At 41.3% G+C, this 20,302-nt stretch overlaps 1 protein-coding gene across 6 annotated transcripts in view; it reads right to left on the bottom strand.

The window, feature by feature from the left end:
- Window positions 1–275: 275 nt before the first annotated feature.
- Window positions 276–20,302, bottom strand: part of GMPR (guanosine monophosphate reductase) — an 81,418-nt gene continuing 61,391 nt past the window's right edge. For all 6 annotated transcript variants that reach the window (XM_056521233.1, XM_056521232.1, XM_056521229.1 and 3 more), the window contains exons 7-9: window positions 19,924–19,966; window positions 13,283–13,442; window positions 276–1,684 (exon numbers count right to left, since the gene is read on the bottom strand). In XM_056521233.1, the coding sequence (XP_056377208.1) occupies window positions 1,504–1,684; window positions 13,283–13,442; window positions 19,924–19,966 (384 nt within the window). In that variant the 3' untranslated portion in view covers window positions 276–1,503. The remainder of the gene's footprint in view (window positions 1,685–13,282; window positions 13,443–19,923; window positions 19,967–20,302) is intronic.

Genomic DNA, 20,302 nt, shown 5'->3' with positions numbered 1-20,302 from the left:
TCTTCTCCTGTGCTAATAGACATCCTAATGTTAGGACAGGTTATATTGTTATGTATGACGTTCATATATCGGTTTACAATGTTGTAATTGATTATTTATGTTATTTAATAAATGGGCTGCTGTGGCCTTTGTTTAACCAACACATGTCTTATGTCATTTATGGGAGGGAATAAGCTAAAATTAAGTTAAAGGTGTTAAATGATAGATGATCTGGTGGGGGTCATAGCAGCTATAATATCCCCTAGTCATGAATTGACGCAATATGATATAGGATGGAAAAAAAGTGAATGTGCACAAATTCTATATAGCAGGTTTTATTGGCTATTTTGTATGTTTTATCAACCTTTTTACCAGTGTGTAAAAGAAAAACATTGTGAAACAAATTATGATTATTATAAATTCCTCTTTTAAAATGTAATAACAATGTTTTGATGCCACAAATAATTAAAAAACCTTGCATGGTAACACGAGGACACCAGGGCAGAGACAATGGCATGACAACATGACCACATAATATGACGTGACCCATGATGTTTCTGAACATGATTCTAAGGGGAAATTTCCCTTTAAGGCCACAAAATGGCCAACAATGACCATCTATTGGCAGACCGGATCTAACGTAGTTTAAGTACATGAACGCACATTTCTGTGACAGAAGTTACTGCATATATTGGCTCTGATTTACTAAGAATGGAGTGTAGGTTTCTTTGTGGGTTTTAATTCCCTAAAAAAAAAAAAAAAAAAATTCCACGGCATTTTCCACTTTTCCCTACATTTTGCTTTTTATTTTTTACACATGCTCTGATGTGTAGGGTTTTCCTCAGCTCAAATCCACCACATTTTCTGTGGAAACCATAGTAAATATGTTGTTTTTTTTATGAAAATGTCGTGACCACGCCCCTTTTCCCTGATGGTCACGCCCCTTTTTCAGGTTTTCTCAGTAAAATGGAGAGTTAGACGGGTTTTTCTCATTTCTGGCACAGAAAATCTGTCTTCGCCAGAATTTCTGGCGCAGTGCGCCACCACCTGGCGCACGGCCCAGCAAAACATGTCGAGTTTTCAATAGTAAATGAGGGCAATGCACAATCATAATAGTGAGTCAACCTGTAAAAGTAAAGAGAAGATTCTAAAATGGGAAATAAATAAATATATACTTGTCTGTAAAATAAATAAAAATATGTTACATAGATGCTGTCTGCACTGTCTATGAACTGGCTCTATGTACGGTTACTAAAGTCCTGAAGGTTTGGCAAGATGGAAAACAGAAATAAGGAGAATATGGTGACGTCCTGCATCTCCAACAGTAGCAGAACTACATCTGTCAGCATGCCTGGACAACTTGTGGCATGCTGAGGGTTGTAGTTTTTCAGTGATGTATGGCCTTTTAAGTTTACTTGGTTGTAGTAGAATACTGGAAAATGTTTATCCCTTTCCAAGGAAATGTTTTGTGGAATTAAAAACTGGACGCTTTATGCTGAGAACAATATGGAGACTGCATATACATTAAGAAAACATCTGGTTGAATTGTTGAGTAACTCGAATAAAAGTTGTCCTTCTGCTTAACTCTTTCAGTTTGGCAGCTCCGACATATGTGCAAGTGGATCTCAGTCCTCCCAAGACGTCCCGAACAGTATTCTCCACATCTCCTTTGTATGAGACTTCCACTGTCCTGCCTTCAGATGCCCTGAAAACCAAAATATACAAAGAACATGATTTAGGATACACTGGAAGACCAGAAAAAGGGTTAACTGTGAATGTGATATATAAAGAACTCCAGCTGCATTATAGTGAGCTGTCACAGGAGCTGTCAGATAGATGTCAGTACTAGTTATAGTGATTTATGGTAATGCACAGGCCATTAGAAAGTGGAATTATATATTCTTGTCAGTGACTGCAAGGAACTTCCTGGAGCCTTAAAGGGAAGAGGATATGTGTGATGTCCCAGTACAGGATATCATTCCACAGTCCTATCAGTTTGAGTCCCTGTATGTACTCAGGGCTCACCTGCAGTGTTCCCCCATGATGTAATTAGTTGTACATTGAATGTAAAGGACCTTTGATATGGTCACATGGTTAATAGTCACATGATAATGGTTGTCACATGTTAAAGTCACATGTTTTGTTAGAGAGCACCAGGTGACCAGATGACCCGCATCTAGCCTATGGGCTCCTTGCACAGCCCCCCTTTATAAGGAAGAGAGGAGCTGCAATCTGTCTATTTTGCTTTTCTACCACACTTTCTGCTGAGGTCAAGTCCAGTCCAGATATCTCAGAGCCAGTGTCCAGCACATCTGGAGGCCTCAGGCCTAAATTACAGCCACAAGTCAGTAAGTCAAGTCATCTCTGTCTGCTGTCACTGTCTTAGTCAAGTCAAGTCAATTATAGTCAGCGTGGCTATGCTAAAGGCTGTCAAAGTCACTGCACGTCCCAGCAAGCTGCAAGGTCCCCTGTGTTACTGGTCACCTCTCTGGGATCCTGGCCTAGCTGTAAAGACTGTGCCATCTGTCTACCTCAGTAAAGCTACCGTTAACCCTAACTTGGTCTTGTACTATTATTTGCCCGTGCTTAAACGGTGCTACCGTTTGGGTGGTTCTCGGTTAAAACCACACCCTGGCGTCACAAACACGAAGGGCTTCACAACACCTGCTCCTGGGCTACAACACCTGCCCCATACACCTCACTTTACACCCCGTGGGTTCACCACTTATGTAAGGAGCAAAAATCACATAGCACGTAAAAAAGAGCTACACAATGTAAGAGAGCAGGAAGAGGAAGCAACAAGATGGAGGAAGAGCAGGTGCCTGGACAGAGGAACAAGGCGGAGGGGGGGGCTGTAGCTACATAAAACTTGCCAACCCAGCAGAAATGTCAGCTTAAATATTAGAACTACTTTTTAACATATGTTGCAGGTCACAACATATCCCCAGTGTGGAGAAGATCATGAACTGATCTCTATAAGAGGTATGGAAGCTGTCTTCATCTGTTTACATTCCTTCTCTGTATGGAGTGGAAGTGCTCATGCTCAACCACGATATGCTCACGATTGGTACAGGTCCCTTCAGTGTTACGTCAACTGACTTTACATTTATCCCAATCCAGTGGAAAGTGATAAATGTTGATGGCTGTAGTGCCCCTTTAATTCTATGAAAGGAAAGGCCTGTTTAACATCCAAACAGAATCCCACTCCCAGTTGCCCCCTCTCCTATTTATTGTTGCCTTTAAATTTGAAGTGTATTATATTCAGCAACTTTCTTTACGATACATACATACGCACAATTTATATATTAGCTTACCAACAAAATTTCCAATACGACGCAAAATAAAATAAAAAATTTAAAATAAATTAAAAAATAAAAATAAACCATAGGCAACACCAGCATTGTTATACTCTTGAGGAAAGGCATATTTGTTTGTTTATTTATTTATTCATCTATTTAAATAAAAATATATAAAATAAACATAAATAGATGAGATGAGAAGATTATAAAGTAATTATCCACATAAACATATTTGGGGGAATATCAGGCTTTTAAAGAAGCATACCCTTTTCTACACCTACAGGATATATACCATTGACGTCTAAGGGTATGTTCCCACTGCGGAATCCCCGCGGAATTCCGCGAGTAAAAGTCCGCACTGTGAACATTACCATCAGTATGAATGGGTCTTCCGCGAGACCCGTTCACACTGCTGTATTTCAGCGGTGGACAATTCTGCGCAAAGAAAGAAAATGTTCATTCTTTGGGAGGAAGTCCGCGAGCACTGCATAGCCGTCAATGGTGACGGCACAGTGCCATCTCTAGGACCAGAACTTATCCTGAGATCAAGACACTCCCCCCCCCCCCTCCCCCGTGCTATTTCAGGGCTTTTTTACTTACTTTTCATAACTCCTTTTGATTTAAAGGGCTCTGCTGTTTCCCTAACTCGAAAAATAGCTTTGAAACTACTATAAAGATACATTAAGAAGTTGTTAGGATAAAAAAAATGGGCTCAAAATGCAAAGGTATAAAGATTACTTTAAAATATTATTTCTGCATATGTGACCTTTAGAGGTTAGCTAAAGCTGTTAAGTATAATAGTAGAGTTAAAGGGGTACTCCAGCGTTCTGAACATATTGTTCAGAACGCTCAGGGGCTGTGATCGTGATCTCAAAGCCATGCCCCTCATAATGTCACACCATGCCCCCTCCATTCATGTCTATGGGAGGGGGCGTGTCATAGACACGCCCCCTCCCATAGACATGAAAGGAGGGGGCGTGATGTGATGTCATGAGGGGTCGTGGCAGTGACGTCACAACCACTGCCACAGGAACTCGGCGTCTGTTTAGAACACCGGGTGCTTCGGGAGATCCTGGGGACCCCAGCAGTGGGACCCCCATGATCAGACATCTTATTCCCTATCCTTTCGATGTCCCTATCCTTTAGATATGATGTCTAGCAGCGGAGTACCCCTTTAACCATCAGATCAGATGCTTGTTTTTTATTTTGTAATTTCTGTCATTTTTATTTTCAGCTGAAATCTGATTGGTTCTCACTGAGTATATCTGTGCAAATGAATATATACCTCCCCTCCTCACCTCTCAACAACAAACTCACTTGCTCCTCTCTCAGTGTTAATGACTGGAAACTAAGTTACTAAGAAACTAAGTAAAATGTAAAAATAACAATTCCTGTCTTATCGTCTTGTCAGGAGGGACTCTGCACAAGACTTTCCCAGAGGCTGCATAAGGGAATAAATTAGCTGGTGAAGAACCCAGCATCAGACTGCAATAAATGGCAAATCCTGCGAGGTATCATCTATGACAGGCTGGAGTGCATAAATATGTCTTGACACTATCCTCACACTTCACTGCTACGGAAATATAGAAGAGTAAAAAAATGTCACCCTGGGGATTTTATAGTATAAACCGGGCTTCTTCTTCACCTAATTATCTCCTTGGAGTTTGTCACATGCCCATCCTCAGTTTATATATATATATATATATATATATATATATATACTGCAGACACATACATACAACTGACTGTATATAAAAAGTGCTCCCGTCTCTGTTGCAGTTATGTTTGTTCCAAATAGAAAAAAAAATGAGACATGAATGAACTTATTGTTTTAGAGAGTTTACTAGCATTCATACAATTCCCAAAAGTACACATTACTGACTTCGAAAGTATGCAGTGACTAAAATAGGGCTGGGATTTGGCCATTATATTTTGAGAAGATATCTAGGATCTCCCGTTGCTGTCAGGACATGTTCGATGTTGTAGCTTGGCTGGAGAGCCACATATTTAGGACCACTGTGATATGGTTTCTTGTTTAGAACCATTCTATATTTATGGTAATGTATATCATCTTTCTATGTACTGACCACCCAGTGAGACTGGATTCAGCTTGAGCTCATCGTAGCAGCCCAATAAAAAAGAAGAAACTGTAATACAAAGAGGAAATCCCCTTATAGGACTCCCGGCACCTCCGCCAGCAGTAAACAGCACTTACAAGAACTATTTGCCTCCAAAAGATGGGATTTCCTAAGTGACAGTGCCAGAAATTGTAGCATTGCCTTATTCACAGGACAATATCTTGTATTTTCTCTATGAAACGTACTGTAAGTATGAACTAGCCTCAGTCACATGTGAACAGTGAACATGAGCGATAAGGGCTGTTCAAACAGCTGAACACACATAATGTGCCTTGAGTTGGACCCTCAACGATTTTAGGACCACCACCTATCCTAAGCATCATTTTAAATGGCTGAATAAACCAATTCCAATCATAGACGTGCTGAAGTTTACAATCACTGTTAATGATGCTAAGGAAAGTTGGAAGGGACTGTAGAAAGTTGAATCCAGGGCCACCATCAGGGAGGTACAACCAATACCCCCAGGGGGCCCGTCTGGTTCCGCCAATTTTTTTATTTTTTAATGTCAGTGAGTGATTGTCACTCACTGACTGCTGGGGCTGACACATTGTACACTGTTTGACTGACTGTACTCTGTTAATCAGTCACAGATCACACATGGACAGCACGTACCTCAGGGGCCGGCAGCCGCTGTCTTTTTAAAACAGCAGCAGGGGTCACCGGGAGGTAGGTCTGCTGCACGCTGACGCCGGCCCTGACGTCACGTGACCGCAGTAGCGTTGTGGCAGAGTCGGGAAGAGGAGGCCATCGGTGTGGAGCAGCAGTCTGACTGCCGGCTACAGAGCGGAGCAGCGCAACGGAAGAGCCTGCCCTGAGGAGGAAGGTGGGCCGGCACAGAGCAGAGGTTAATAAGTAAAGAAAAAAAACTAAGGAGAAAAAAATATATCACTGGAGCTGGGGCAGAACTATGTAGTGGGGCAAGCAGTCCGGGGGGTGGGCGGTACAAGGACTGAGGCCTACAACTATATGGGGGCAACAGTTAGCAGCAGCTGGGAAAGAACTATGTAGTGGGGCAAGCAGTCCGGGGGGTGGGTGGGACAAGGACTGAGGCCTACAACTATATGGGGGCAACAGTTAGCAACAGTGACCCCTGCTGCTGTTTTAAGGGGCCTACAACAACTACATGGGCGTAAGTTGCCCCCATATCATTTTTGTAGGCCTTTTTTAGCTAATAGTTGTCCCCCATATAGTTATAGGCCCCTTAAACATGGGGGCCTACCCAAACTATATGGGGCCCCCAAAAAGTTTGGGTAGGCCCCTCTTCTAATAGCTGCCCCCATAAAGTTTGGGTAGACCCCTCTTCTAATAGCTGCCCCCATAAAGGTTGGGTAGGCCCTTCTGTTAATAGTTGTCTCCATAATGGGGGCAACTATTAACAGAGGGGCCTACCCAAACAATATGAAACAACACTGACCGACTAACATATAGCTTATATTGCATAACCTGTGGTGCTCCACTGGAAAACATTTGCTTTAATCGACTAGTGCCAGAAAGTTAAACAGATTTGTAAATTACTTCTATTAAAAAATCTTAATCCTTCCAGTACTTATCAGGTGCTGTATGATGCACAGGAAGTTTGTTTCCTTTTTAATTTCCTTTCTTTCTGACCACAGTGCTCTCTACTGACACCTCCGTCCATGTCAGGAACTGTCCAGAGCAGGATAGGTTTTCTATGGGGATTTGCTCCTACTCTGGACAGTTCCTAAAATGGACAGAGGTGTCAGTAGAGAGTACTTTGGTCAGACAGAAAGGAAATTAAAAAGAAAACAACTTCCTGTGGCTCATACAGTAGCTGATAATTACTGGGTGGATTAACATTTTTTAATAGAAGTAATTTACAAATCTGTTTAACTTTCTGGCACCAGTTGCTTTAAACAAAAATGTTTTCCAGTGGAGTACCCATTTAAGGACCAAGGGTGTACCTGTACGCCCTGGTCTTGCTCCCCCAGTTTGAAGCGCGCTCACAAGCTGAGCACACTTCATACCCAGTGGGTCCCGACTGCTATTAGCAGCCAGGACCCACGGTTAATACCAGGCATTCCCAAATGGGCTGATGCTTGGCATTAACCTTTTAGACGCCGTGATCACAGTTGTGTCTAAATGGGGGAGTTAACAGTGCCTTGTGCTTTTACGTTTTTTTTTTGTTAAGTGTACTAGGGTAAGATAGATAGGGCAGATTAGAAAAGGTTATGTAGTTAGTGTCAGTGTAGGATCCTGCCTAAAAGAGTCAACCTTGTGGTGGCAGGCTTCATATTCTTTAGTTAAAAAATTATTCCTTACTGAAATCACTGATGCCGGTCTGACAAATTTTTTACTGTCTTCGTAGTTCTAAAAAAAAAAAATTGGGGGTGGGGGGCGTCTAGGGGGTGGAGTTGTCATGGACCCACGGGGGTGTGGGGGGAGGGCAGGCCTTGAGCTGTGTAAGGGGCCCCAAAATTGCTGATGGCAGCCCTGGTGGAATCTACAGTAGATGATGGGAAATCAAGGAGGAGAGGACATATGGGACAAAGCAGGAAGCAAAATATCATAAGCAATAAATGTTCAGAGGAAATTATCTTCTTTTAAATGAGTACTCCAACCCTAGATATCTTATCCCCTATCCAAAGGATGAGGATGATAAGATATCTGATCACAGGGGTCCCGCTGCTTGGGACCCCCGCGATCTCCCTACTGCACCCGGCATTCGTTTAGAACATCGGGTGCAGCATCGGAGGCTCGTGATGTCACGCCGCGTGCCCTGCTGGTGACGTCATGGCCATGCCCCCTTAATGCAAGTCTATGGGAGGTGACGTGACTGCCTCATGCTCCCCTCCCGTAGACTTGCATTGAGGGGGCATGGCTGTGATGTCACCAGCGGGGCGCGCAGCGTGACATCACAAGCCTCCAGTGCACATAGCCAGTCATCTGGCACGGAGCGAAGTTCGCTCCATGCACCAGATGTCTGGGGGTGCCGCAGCCGAGGTCGCGGGGGTCCTTAGCGGCTGGACCCTGCGATCAGGCATCTTATCCCCTATCCTTTGGATGGGGGATAAGATGTCTAAGGGCGGAGTAACCCTTTTAGTTTTACTACGGCACTTCACAGTTACCTTTGATACCTCTGCAGGAAATATCAGGTAAAAAGCAAAATCTTTTTCTTTGTTTGATAAAATTTTTAATCAAAAAATGTTATTAAATAGATGACACAACTGATAATACTCCTCTACTAAATGTAAATGTATGAATTTACAAGATCATTTTTTCGTTTTCAGCTTTTTTCTGTCCAGTGAAACAGGAAATGTGCTCAACCGTCTGACACACGATATCTGGCATGGAGTCCCGTATTAATTACTCATGCTGTAATTATTCTAGATTTAGAAGGACACAGATATAACCTTCCCGTAACGCCAAGTAAAAATATGGATCTGGTTAGCTGCCATTTGCTATACTCATCTGATGCCCTGTTAGTAAGAGTCCCCAAGAATCTCCTCTAAGAGTCCAGACTACAGACTTCATTACATTATATCTGTAGGGCTCAGTTTAATAGACTTTCTTTGTAGGAATAAAAACAAGAGGAAAATCCATTCCAAAACATTGTATGAAATTAAAAATGACTGCCTGTTTCCAGAAACCGTTCTGAAGGCTGTGTCTGGTATTTCAGGTCAGTCCTAGTCCAGTGTGGAGTGCACTACACAATACCAGTGCTGTTTTCTAAGCTCATGCCATAGTTGTGAAGGGTGCCTGATGAAGAGAACCTCTTTAAGATGAAGCTGGCCCAGTGTCTTGGGTCTGGCTACAGAAACTCTCTCCAGTATGATATTACTGTCAAAGAAAGCTGTATCCAGCCATTCACTTTTCTAATGCAGTTAAGGTGTAGTAGAACATACTGGACATTCAGATACATGGCTGGCCATATGAGTAAAGTGGAGAAAAGAGAACATAGAGGGTGCACTAAATGCTGTTACCTTTATAGTATCAGGTGGATGAGCATATACAGTATCACCAGGTTTAATGGGCGATACAGTGGGCCCCCTTACACCTCAACCCCTGGCATTTACCCTTTCAATTTTGCACTTAAAAATCCATATGATGGCTTCTTTTTTTGTGCCACCAATTCTACTTTGTAATGACATCAATCACTTTACCCAAAAATCTACGGCGAAACGGCAAAAAAATTATTGAGCGACAAAATTGAAGAAAAAACGCAATTTTTTAACTTTGGGGGCTTCCGTTTCTACGTAATAATTTTTTGGGTAAAAATGACACCTTATCTTTATTCTGTAGGTCCATACGATTAAAATGATACCCTACTTATATAGGTTTGATTTTGTCGTACTTCTGGAAAAAATCATAACTACATGCAGAAAAATGTATATCTTTAAAATTGTCATCTTTCGACCCCTATAACTTTTTTATTTTTCCATGTACGGGGCAGAATGAGGGCTCAATTTTTGCGCCGTGATCTGAAGTTTTTAACAGTATTGCTTTTGTATTGATTGGACTTTTTGATCGCTTTTTATAAATTTTTTCATGATATAAAAAGTTACTAAAAATACGCTATTTTGGATTTTTGGAATTTTTTTGCGCATACACCATTGACCGTGCGGTTTAATTAACAATATATTTTTATAGTTCGGACATTTCCACATGCGGCGATACCACATATGTTTATTTTTTATTTTTTACACTGTTTTTTTTTTTCAAACTTTTATTAGGGAAGGGGTTGAAGGGGTTATCCAGGGAAAAACTTTTTTATATGTATCAGCTGGCTCCAGAAAGTTAAACAGATTTGTAAATTACTTCTATTAAAAAATCTTAATCCTTTCAGTACTTATGAGCTTCTGAAGTTAAGGTTGTTCTTTTCTGTCTAAGTGCTCTCTGATGACACGTGTTTCGGGAAACGCCCAGTTTAGAAGAGGTTTGCTATGGGGATTTGCTTCTAAACTGGGCATTTCCCAAGACAGATGTCATCAGAGAGGATTTAGACAGAAAAGAACAACCTTAACTTCAGAAGCTCATAAGTACTGAAAGCATTAATATTTTTTAATAGAAGTAATTTACAAATCTGTTTAACTTTCTGGAGCCAGTTGATATATATAAAAAAAAGTTTTTTCCTGGAATACCCCTTTAAATGATCATTATTAACTTTTTTTTTTCACTTTTTTTTTGCAATGTTATAGCTCCCATAGGGGACTATAACACTGCAGAAACTGATCTTTTACATCGATCTTTGTTATCCCAAAGGATAACATTGATCGATGATTCTGCTGCTTGACTGCTCATGCCTGAATCTCAGGCACTGAGCAGTCATTCGGCGATGTGACACCAGGAGGAAGGTAGGGGACCCTCCTCGTGTCCTACAGCTGTTTGGGACACCGCAATTTCACGCGGCAGTCCCTAACAGCCCACTGAGCTAGCCGGGAGCTGTTTGGTTTCACTTTAGAAGCGGCAATCTACTTTGAACGCCGCATCTAAAGGGTTAAAAGTGTGTGGCACCGCGATCAGTGCACGCTATTAGCCACGGGTCCCGGCCGTTGCTAGGTGACGGGCTCGACCCACTATGACGCCGTGGCCCCGCGTTATAGAAAGGGAGCGGACTCAGGGTGTACAGGTACGCCCTGCCTCCTTAAGGGATTAAAGGCAATCTGACACTACAAGTGCCCACTTCCCAACTTACTGCAATGATAGAATAGGTGAAAAGATTCAGGATCATTCCCTGTAGCTTGGTCTACAAACAGCCTGTGCACTGCATGCTAATACATTCCCAGGTCTTCTATACCTGTCCATATTATACAGCAGGATTCTTGAGGATGCTTAGCATAGATGGTTTGTGGGCTTACTGCGGGGGAATGCAAGCCAGTATAAAAATAAAAATTACAGATTTTGAGCCAACATCTTTTACCTATCCAGTCATTACAGTAGTTAGGGGGTGGGTTTCTGTGGTGACAGAGTCACTTTAAAAGCAGAAAAGCAGCTGCATGCTGTAATAAAGTTACTCATCTTATTCTTTTACTTCTAGAAATGTGGGTTCCATACATGTTCAAATTGACAATATTGTATATTTTTTTATTTTGTTTTTGCTTTTCCACATTTATAGCCATAACAGCCAGAAGTTTAATTTTTTTTGTCAGCATAACTGTATAAGGTCTTATGTTTTTTTTTGCATCGAGTCATACACAAAAGTAAGCATTTAATTTGTATTAACTTCAATTATAGGTTAAATGTTGAAAAGGTACAATATTAATTTATGACATTTACTGATCACCATGAATAATGTATTCACTGTACTGTAGTGATGTTACGGTTACAGGATAACAGGAAACGCAATATACCTGTAATTTACTGTGTGGTGATATTTAATAATTAAATCTATTAAAATGTGTTCATTGTTGCAGTTTTGTAACTTTACTGAAGAAATTTCACTTTTAAATTTTTTAGCTTTTTTCTACCTATGTAGAAACATCTGTATATAACAGTATGTTATATAAGAAAGAACTGCGCAGCCTAACTTGCTCTTAGTATATCTGCCCCCATACAGAATTCATAACTGAAGAAACTGAAATAGTTAAACATATAGAAGCATCCCTGAGCATTATGAAGCACCATTGTAACTATTTGGCCCTGACCCCTGCCCTGTATGCTTTAGATGGACATGCCAGGTCTACTATGGTAATAGAGGAAATGCCCTCCTCTATGATGTCAGAATTTAAAGAGGTTGTCTAATAAAGACATCATTTCCAATTCTCTTCATAGGACACAAGAAGTATAAGAAATCCTTTGTATTGGCTGAATTATATAAATGCACCCTTTTCACTTGTGCTGCTTATGCTATAGAGTCCAAAAGCGAATTTCGTTTTTCCAGATGTCTTATTACCTCAGTCCTTTATGAACCTTACGTCAAAATCATCTTTCACAGTTACACAAATCTTAAAAAAGTATTCTGGCTTCTGAAAATTGTAATTAAACCTACTAATATAGTGATATCACTAATTGCATTGGCTTCAGCATGCTTTTGTGTGAGTTACCCCAACAGGAAGTTGTGTAGTCCTTCTTTTTCAGTGTGGTGACATTACCAACCCTGACAAGCCCCTACAGATACATCACCATATCCCTGTCATACACAAATATATCTTTATTGGGAAATTTAAAGAGAAAGGAGCTGTGTTTACAGAATACAGCCTTGTGCTGAACAATGCCACAGGCAGAGGAGCAGACGGGGATTGATTACATTAGATGCTGCAGCCTCACTGACAGTGCAATAATCTGCTGTGAAATTAGGTGTTCTGCAGCAGCTCTGGACAGAAAACTGGGAGGAGTGCTGTGGGTGGGAAGTAGGCAGATGGGGAGGGCTGTAAGGAAGAGGGAAAGCAAAGCATTCTGGGAATTGTAGTAACTGTTCAACCAGAAAGTACAACCAGGAATACAGGACAAAGACTGGTTTCAAAGCTGAGGAAGACAGGTAAGCAATGCTATAGGCTTCTGCAGCATTTTTTTTTACCTGATGTCGGAATACCCCTTAAAAGGGGTACGCTGCTGCTCAGCATTTGGAACAAACTGTTCCGAACGCTGGAGTCGGCCTCGGGAGCTTGTGAAATCATAGCCCTGCCCCCTCATGATGTTACGCCCCTCCCCCTCAATGCAAGTCTATGGGAGGGGGCGTGACGTCATGATGAGGGGACAGGGCTATCATGACACAAGCTCCCGGCGCCGGCTCCAGTGTTCGGAACAGTTTGTTCCAAACGCTGAGCAGCAGAGTACCCCTTTAACTCATTCTAGATAAGTCTAATTAACTGTGTTTTTAAGCAATCTGCAAATGTATTTGTGTAGACCCTGTACATGGACTCCATGGAGAAAGAAGCCCAAAGATATTTTCTTTATTGTATGTAATACCTGTATTCAGCTACTCCACCAGCATGCTTCTTCATTGCGGTGTCTGAACTCATACCATAGAAGAGCATTACTTTCTTTCCATTTTTCTCTGTGATTTCTCCTGAACACTGATCATGGCCAGCAAACATTCCTCCCAGCATTACAAAGTCTGCTCCAGCCCCTGGAAAAATGGGAAATACACAGAGTTATAGAATATCAATAATTCAGTAAATAGTCTACACCATTTCTGTCAAAACAGAACATTTTTATTACTTTTATGGGGTGTTGCTGCATAGATCCCATTGCTCATCTGGTCCCAGATAATTGATTTTGGCTTATGTAAGCAAGTTTTAGAAATTGACTTGCAGTAGAAAGAGATTTATAAAATGCGACTGTCTCTAAAAAGTCGCTATAGAGGAAAACTTTGCTTAAAGGGGTACTCCTGTGGAAAACTTTTTTTTTTATATCAACTGGTGCCAGAAAGTTAAACAGATTTGTAAATTACTTCTATTAAAAAAAAATCCAGTACTTATTAGCTGCTGAATCCTACAGAGGAAATGGTTTTCTTTTTGGAACACAGAGCTCTCTGCTGACATCATGACCACAGTGCTCTCTGCTGACATCTCTGTCCATTTTAAGAACTGTCCAGAGTAGGAGAAAATCCCCATAGCAAACATATGCTGCTCTGGACAGTTCCTAAAATGGACAGAGATGTCAGCAGAGAGCACTGGGGTCATGATGTCAGCAGAGAGCTCTGTGTTCCAAAAAGAAGTACAGGAAGGATTAAGATTTTTTAATAGAAGTGATTTACAAATATGTTTAGCTTTCTGGCACCAGTTGATTTAAATAAAAAAAAAAAAGTAGTCTTCCACCGGAGTACGCCTTAAAATTTACTCCAGCACATTCCTGGCTTACTAAAATGCCTTACATCCTCTAAAATGAATTGTAGTCTTTTATTAAAGGTATTTTGATTTTTAGGCTGAAAGTGTGTTATAACTACATTCTTAATTTTGAATGCTTACTTTTGTGCACTGTGTGTGATTTTATTTGAGAGTTTTTTTCCCTTTACTCTTTGGACACTGATTGCCATAATCAACCTCTTCTACTCAAGCTAATTCCAATCTTTACTTCTCACAATGTTATTTAAACGTATGTTTTTAAAATAAAAAGAATAATGACAAAAAACGCATATGAGAACCTTTTTTAATCACTTAAAACTCAAAATAGCTTGGCCAAATTTCCCAATATGATGAAATCAAACAAGACATATGTCATTCTGTAATGTTTCATTGAATTGGCATCGCTAAATGAAACAAACATCAAGCACTAGGCTGGGAAATGCGTTTCGATTTTGACCTCCTCTTACCACCTACTTGGGCCATCCCAACGGGTTAGGCAACGCAGGATGAGAAACACCTCTTTACCTAACGCAGGAGCCGCAGATCAATCTCTGGCGCTTACATCACAGGTTTTGCTTATGTGAGGGGATTTTCCCGCTTTTGCTTACATGCAATAAATGAATTAAGGCCGTGCAACAGAATAATAATAATAAGCAAAACAGTAGTTGAAAAAAAATTACTAAAAAAAAAAAACACAAAAGCAAGGTTTTATAAATGTCCCCCTATTGATATTCTTTGACAAGTGTACAGGCAAAAGAATGGAAGATTATGTAGTAGAAAAAGAAGGTGCGTCGTGTCACTAAGGTGCCACAAATAAGTGCTCACCAGAATGCAGTCTAATGCAAACCCTTTCCAAGTGTAACAAGCAACAGATGTGCTTCTGAAGCTGTTTGGCTTTGGGACACTTTTGATAGTACCCACACAATCTTTACCCTTTGTTCTACCCTCTGACCAATTGGTTTAGAATCATATTTATTATATTGTGTGTCACTTTGAATGAGTTTCACATAGTCAAGCTATATATGATCCTTAAAGGGGTACTCCTGCCCTAATACATCTTATCCCTTATCCAAAGGATAGGGGATAAGCTGTCTTATCGCGGGGGGCCAACCGCTGGGGACCCCCCCCGCAATCTGTCACGGCGCACCCACCATTGTGAGCTCTGCGCAACGCGGGAGGCTCCAAGTGTGTAGTGTGACAACCACAGGGCTGGAGTATCATGATGTCACGACTCCGCCCCCGTGTGACATCACAAACCACCCCCTCAATGCAAGTTTATGGGAGGGGGCGTGATGGCCCTATATTATGAACTACACTAACTTTACAGCCCCTGTAGCATAGTCAAATAAAAAAATACCTCTTTCATTATTGGTAAGTCCATATACTGGCTGCAACTATAAGGGAATCGGGAGCACTAATGGTAGCCGTTAGCCACTAGCACTCAAGGTTCCCCGATAAATGTGGCCAACATCTGAACTTGCCACTGCTTAAAGGGGCAAATCCAGGAGCCAGCCGCAATGAACACACACGTATGGTAGACGCAGGCTCTTACTGCCTAAAGGATTAGTAAGCTGTCTGTCAGACTAAGCACAATGTAAAGGCTTATGGCAAAGTTCCCTATCCTGTGGCTCTTGGGCACCCTACATGTGGCTCTTCAGTTGTTAGCATCACTAGAAACATATTCCCTAATGGCACAAGTGATATTATAGCACTACCAGATATCATGGTACTAGGTTTCTAACACAGGTAAAAGCCACATGACTAGATCATATGTCCAGTAGGATTCTTTACTTTTCAACAACAGAAGAAAAGAACATCTGCACTCACCGCTCAGTATCGGCCGTCGCGTCCGGAGATCTGGGATCACAGGCGCTGCATGTAGCAGGAAGCGCTCAGAGACTATACCGGTATTTCACACAACAGTGTGCTTCCTCCGGTCTCGGTCTTTACTTTTCAGTGGGGCTGTTATATGTGAAAGTTACAGGCTTTTGATGTTGCTATGCTGTGGCCATGGGAGGTGACCGTGACAAATGCAGATATTAAGGGAGGAGCACCAGAAGTCCCAGCAAGGCAACAGGGCTCCCAAGGGGTTACGGTGCATCCTCTAATTGTGCACCATACTATCAGTGAAATACTATCTGCTCCCTGCTCAGTAAAGACAGTTATCCGTAACCTGATGTAGGTGTGTTCCATTACTCCCTGTGTCTGGCCCAGGAGAAGCGGTCTCAAACCTCGGACCATGTATAGGCTTACGGTGCCCTGGCAGCATTAAGTGATAAGGTATTTCCCTACACCACCCGTGGCTACCATATATATATATATATATATATATATATATATATATATATATATACATATCACTGATCAGCCTTTTACTATAAACTGTTGCTCATTAACAACAGATTACAGAGTCTACCTGCAGCATCAGCAACTACAATACACAAGTAGAGGTCACAATAACTTACTACAGTGTTTTAACTACATGATCCTTGGTTCCTATTTATAGATCATTGGTTTCTATTTTTGTGCAAAGGAATTACCATATATGACAGACGCAATGACCTCAATGACATCCATGTTTTTCCGCATGTTAAAACCAGTGTACCCTTTATGCCTAGTGTTGAGCGGCATAGGCCATATTCGAATTCGCGAATATTCGCGAATATATGGACGAATATTCGTCATATATTCGCGAATATTCGCATATTCGTTATATTCTCGTTTTATTTTCGCGCATGCGAAAATTAGTATATGTGGAAATTCGCATATGCGAAAATGTAGCATATGCTAATTTTCGCATATGCGAATTTCCGCACGCCAGTCTCACACAGTAGTATTAGAGCCTTCTTTACACCACACAAGCTGGAAGCAGAGAGGGATGATCACTGTGATGTGTACTGTGAAGAAAAAAAAAAAAAAAAAAACGAATATTCGTAATTACGAATATATAGCGCTATATTCGCGAAATTCACGAATTCGCGAATATGCGATATTCGCGAATAATATTCGAATTGCGAATATTCGCGAGCAACACTATTTATGCCTTGATATACTATGCAATACACATGGATGGAAAAGATGTCTGACTTTACTGTTATGTGTAGTTAGAGCGTCCTGTATATTTCATATAAATGTCAAAATCATTTAATTTGTTAGCCCTTTTCCTAGCCATCTACATTAGATAGAAGACAACTAAAGGCAATCCCATTCTGATACATGACATGAAATTTCAGTAGCATGTAAACACACCCATAAGAGATTATCTTAATTGGTCAGGCAGGTTTATTAAAATGTAAAACAACCTGCTTGATCTCCTGCCACTGCCGTTCTGACCTTAACAGGGTCCCATTACTCACCGCTTCCAGGCCGCTATATCAAGATGCAGAACAAAAGGGACCAGGACACCATCAAAATAAGTTCTGCAACAAACCTGAGTGTGAACAGTCCCTAATTTTGGCTTCACAAATAATTAGCTAATGACATTGATGACACTCGCTGAATATCTTTTTTACTTTAGTTCCCCAACACTCCTTCGTATAGCCATGCTATCTATTAACATTCGATTTATGTAGCATTACTAAAAGAGAATGGAATAGAACAGATCTGATTTGGAGATCAGAAGCTGCACAGTGATGACTGGTACAGTCCTGTTTCCAGCTGAATCTAGCAGGTTCCTTCTCAGAAGAGAGGCCGGAATCAGTGAGAATTAATTCACTCTAATTTTTATGACAGATAATGTTTTTCGGAGTTAGTGTGGGAATACTGCGACTTCTAAACATTTCTGCATTCTCACATTCCAGAATCAAACTTTACAACGTGGCTCATGTTCGAGAAATAAATGGTATTATTTTTTTACTAAATCATTCTGTGCACGGCAGACAGTAACTTGACATCTAGCCACACAGCATAATGACATCATACGTGAGAAACAGCTCCAACATGTTTTAGAGGGTATGCTATTACTGTTCATGTTTATTTTCATGCAAGTTTTCAGTACAAGAGGATTGCAAAGTTGTCTCCAGCCTCCAGATAAAGTGTATACACTATACACCCTTGACATCCCCCTCATCTGCCAACTTGGAAAACATGTTGGGGTGTGTCAGGCACTGCTGGGGGGTGCTGAGGGTGAGGACCGCACTGTATTTATCCTGCGATGGTGTCACCCCAGCCACCTTTCATGCCAGCACAACAGGCTGACCCGATGATATGAAGTCATGAATATGATCTCACCTGTCTGGGGATTCTGCCCCTGTGGCTCACACGTTGCAGGCATGAGTGTCATCCGTGGGGGCACAGAACAGGGGGCATTATTACTATATATATGTGGGGGCACAGGACAGGGGGCATTATTACTACATATATATGTGGGGGCACAGGACAGGGGGCATTATATATAGTATATATATAGTGATCCCTCAACTTACAATGGCCTCAACATACAATAGTTTCAACATACAATGGTCTTTTCTGGACCATTGTAACTTGAAACCAGACTCAACATACAATGCTATGGAATCTGCAAAACGTGTCAATGGCTGGAAGAACCGACCAATCAGAATGGACATTTCACAGGTAAAGGCCGTGTATTCCTAAAGTGCATGCAGTGACTGGTGTCTGGTAGCGCCCCCTACAGTACAGGGAGGTATTACATGTTCTGTACTCCTTACCTGTGCCAGGGTTAGCTTCTCCTTTGGGCATCAGGTGAGGGTGCATGCACTGACTGGTGTCTGGTAGCGCCCCCTACAGTACAGGGAGGTATTACATATTCTGTACTCGTTACCTGTGCCAGGGTTAGCTTATCCTTTGGGCATCAGGTGAGGGCGGCTCCATATTCCTTTTTTTAGGACATTGTGTGTTCTGTACAGGACCCTGAAGAAGCTTCTATCCTCAACATAGACCAATGTTTCCCAAAGAGGGTGCCTCCAGCTGTTTCAAAACTACAACTCCCAGCATGCCCGGACAGCCTTTGGCTGTACGGGCATGCTGGGAGTTGTAGTTTTTCAACAGCTGGAGGCACCCTGGTTGGGAAACACTGAAATAGACAGTGATTACAGCTCGCAGCAGATCTTTCTTACTTTTATATGTAAGGATTTGCTTTATCTGTATTAGTTATTTACTTATTTTTCTTTAATTTTCACTTTTTCCTATTTTTGGATGACATTTTGGGGCTTCGAAACCAATTACCAGGTTTCCATAGAGTTATGGTCTCAACATACAATGGTTTCAACATACAATGGTCGTCCTGGAACCGATTAATATTGTAACTTGAGGGACCACTATATGTGGGGGCACAGGAAAGGGGGCATTATTACTATATGGGGGTCACAGGACAAGGGGGAATTATTCAAATTGGGGGCACAGGACAGGGGACATTATTACTATATGTGGGGGCCAAGACATTGGACATTATTACAACTTGGAGACACAGGACATTAGTACAACTTGGAGGTGCAGAACAGGGGGCATTATAACTATATGTGGGGGGCACATATATGAAACTGGTGATGTAGCTGTTCACAAGTTAATAGCTCATAACTACCTTAGGCTGGATTCCCACAGTGTTAACTCTGTACATCCCAGCTATACGAAGCATTCAGCCAAAACAGGGACGCCGACGTGTATTGTGGCACACAGCAGCAGGTACATTCATTATAATGGCCCACATGTAGTTGACTAGTAACTATGTTTGGACCACTTCCCGCTCCTACACGTTTATTTTGCTGTACTGAATAGCATTGTATTCTATTATTTTGTGTTACTTACCAAATGCTTTGGCAACATCTCCTGGACAACTGCAGCCACCATCCTATAAACATATCAAAAACATGATACAGCTCAAAAATTTTATGTTTTTATTTTTTTTTTCAATTACCCGCATATACAAACATTAGAGATGATAGACAGGCATACACCTACACAACATTAAACATTACAGATAATAGACAGACATCGATTAATCTGACATAAAAAATAAAAAAGTTACTGTTGAGCAAGGCAACAATATAAGAATAACCTTGATGCAAAATAAATAATCCCGGCAGAAATCCACAACTAAATGCAAAATTGATTTGATAATACGGTCTGTCTAGGTAAATGGTTTCCCACAGATCGCAATTAGTGCGACGTGGAGAGATACCGTAGG

This window comes from Hyla sarda, chromosome 5 (assembly GCF_029499605.1).
Source record: "Hyla sarda isolate aHylSar1 chromosome 5, aHylSar1.hap1, whole genome shotgun sequence".
Taxonomy (NCBI): Eukaryota; Metazoa; Chordata; class Amphibia; order Anura; family Hylidae; genus Hyla; species Hyla sarda.
This window is presented reverse-complemented; position numbering and strand designations above follow the sequence as displayed.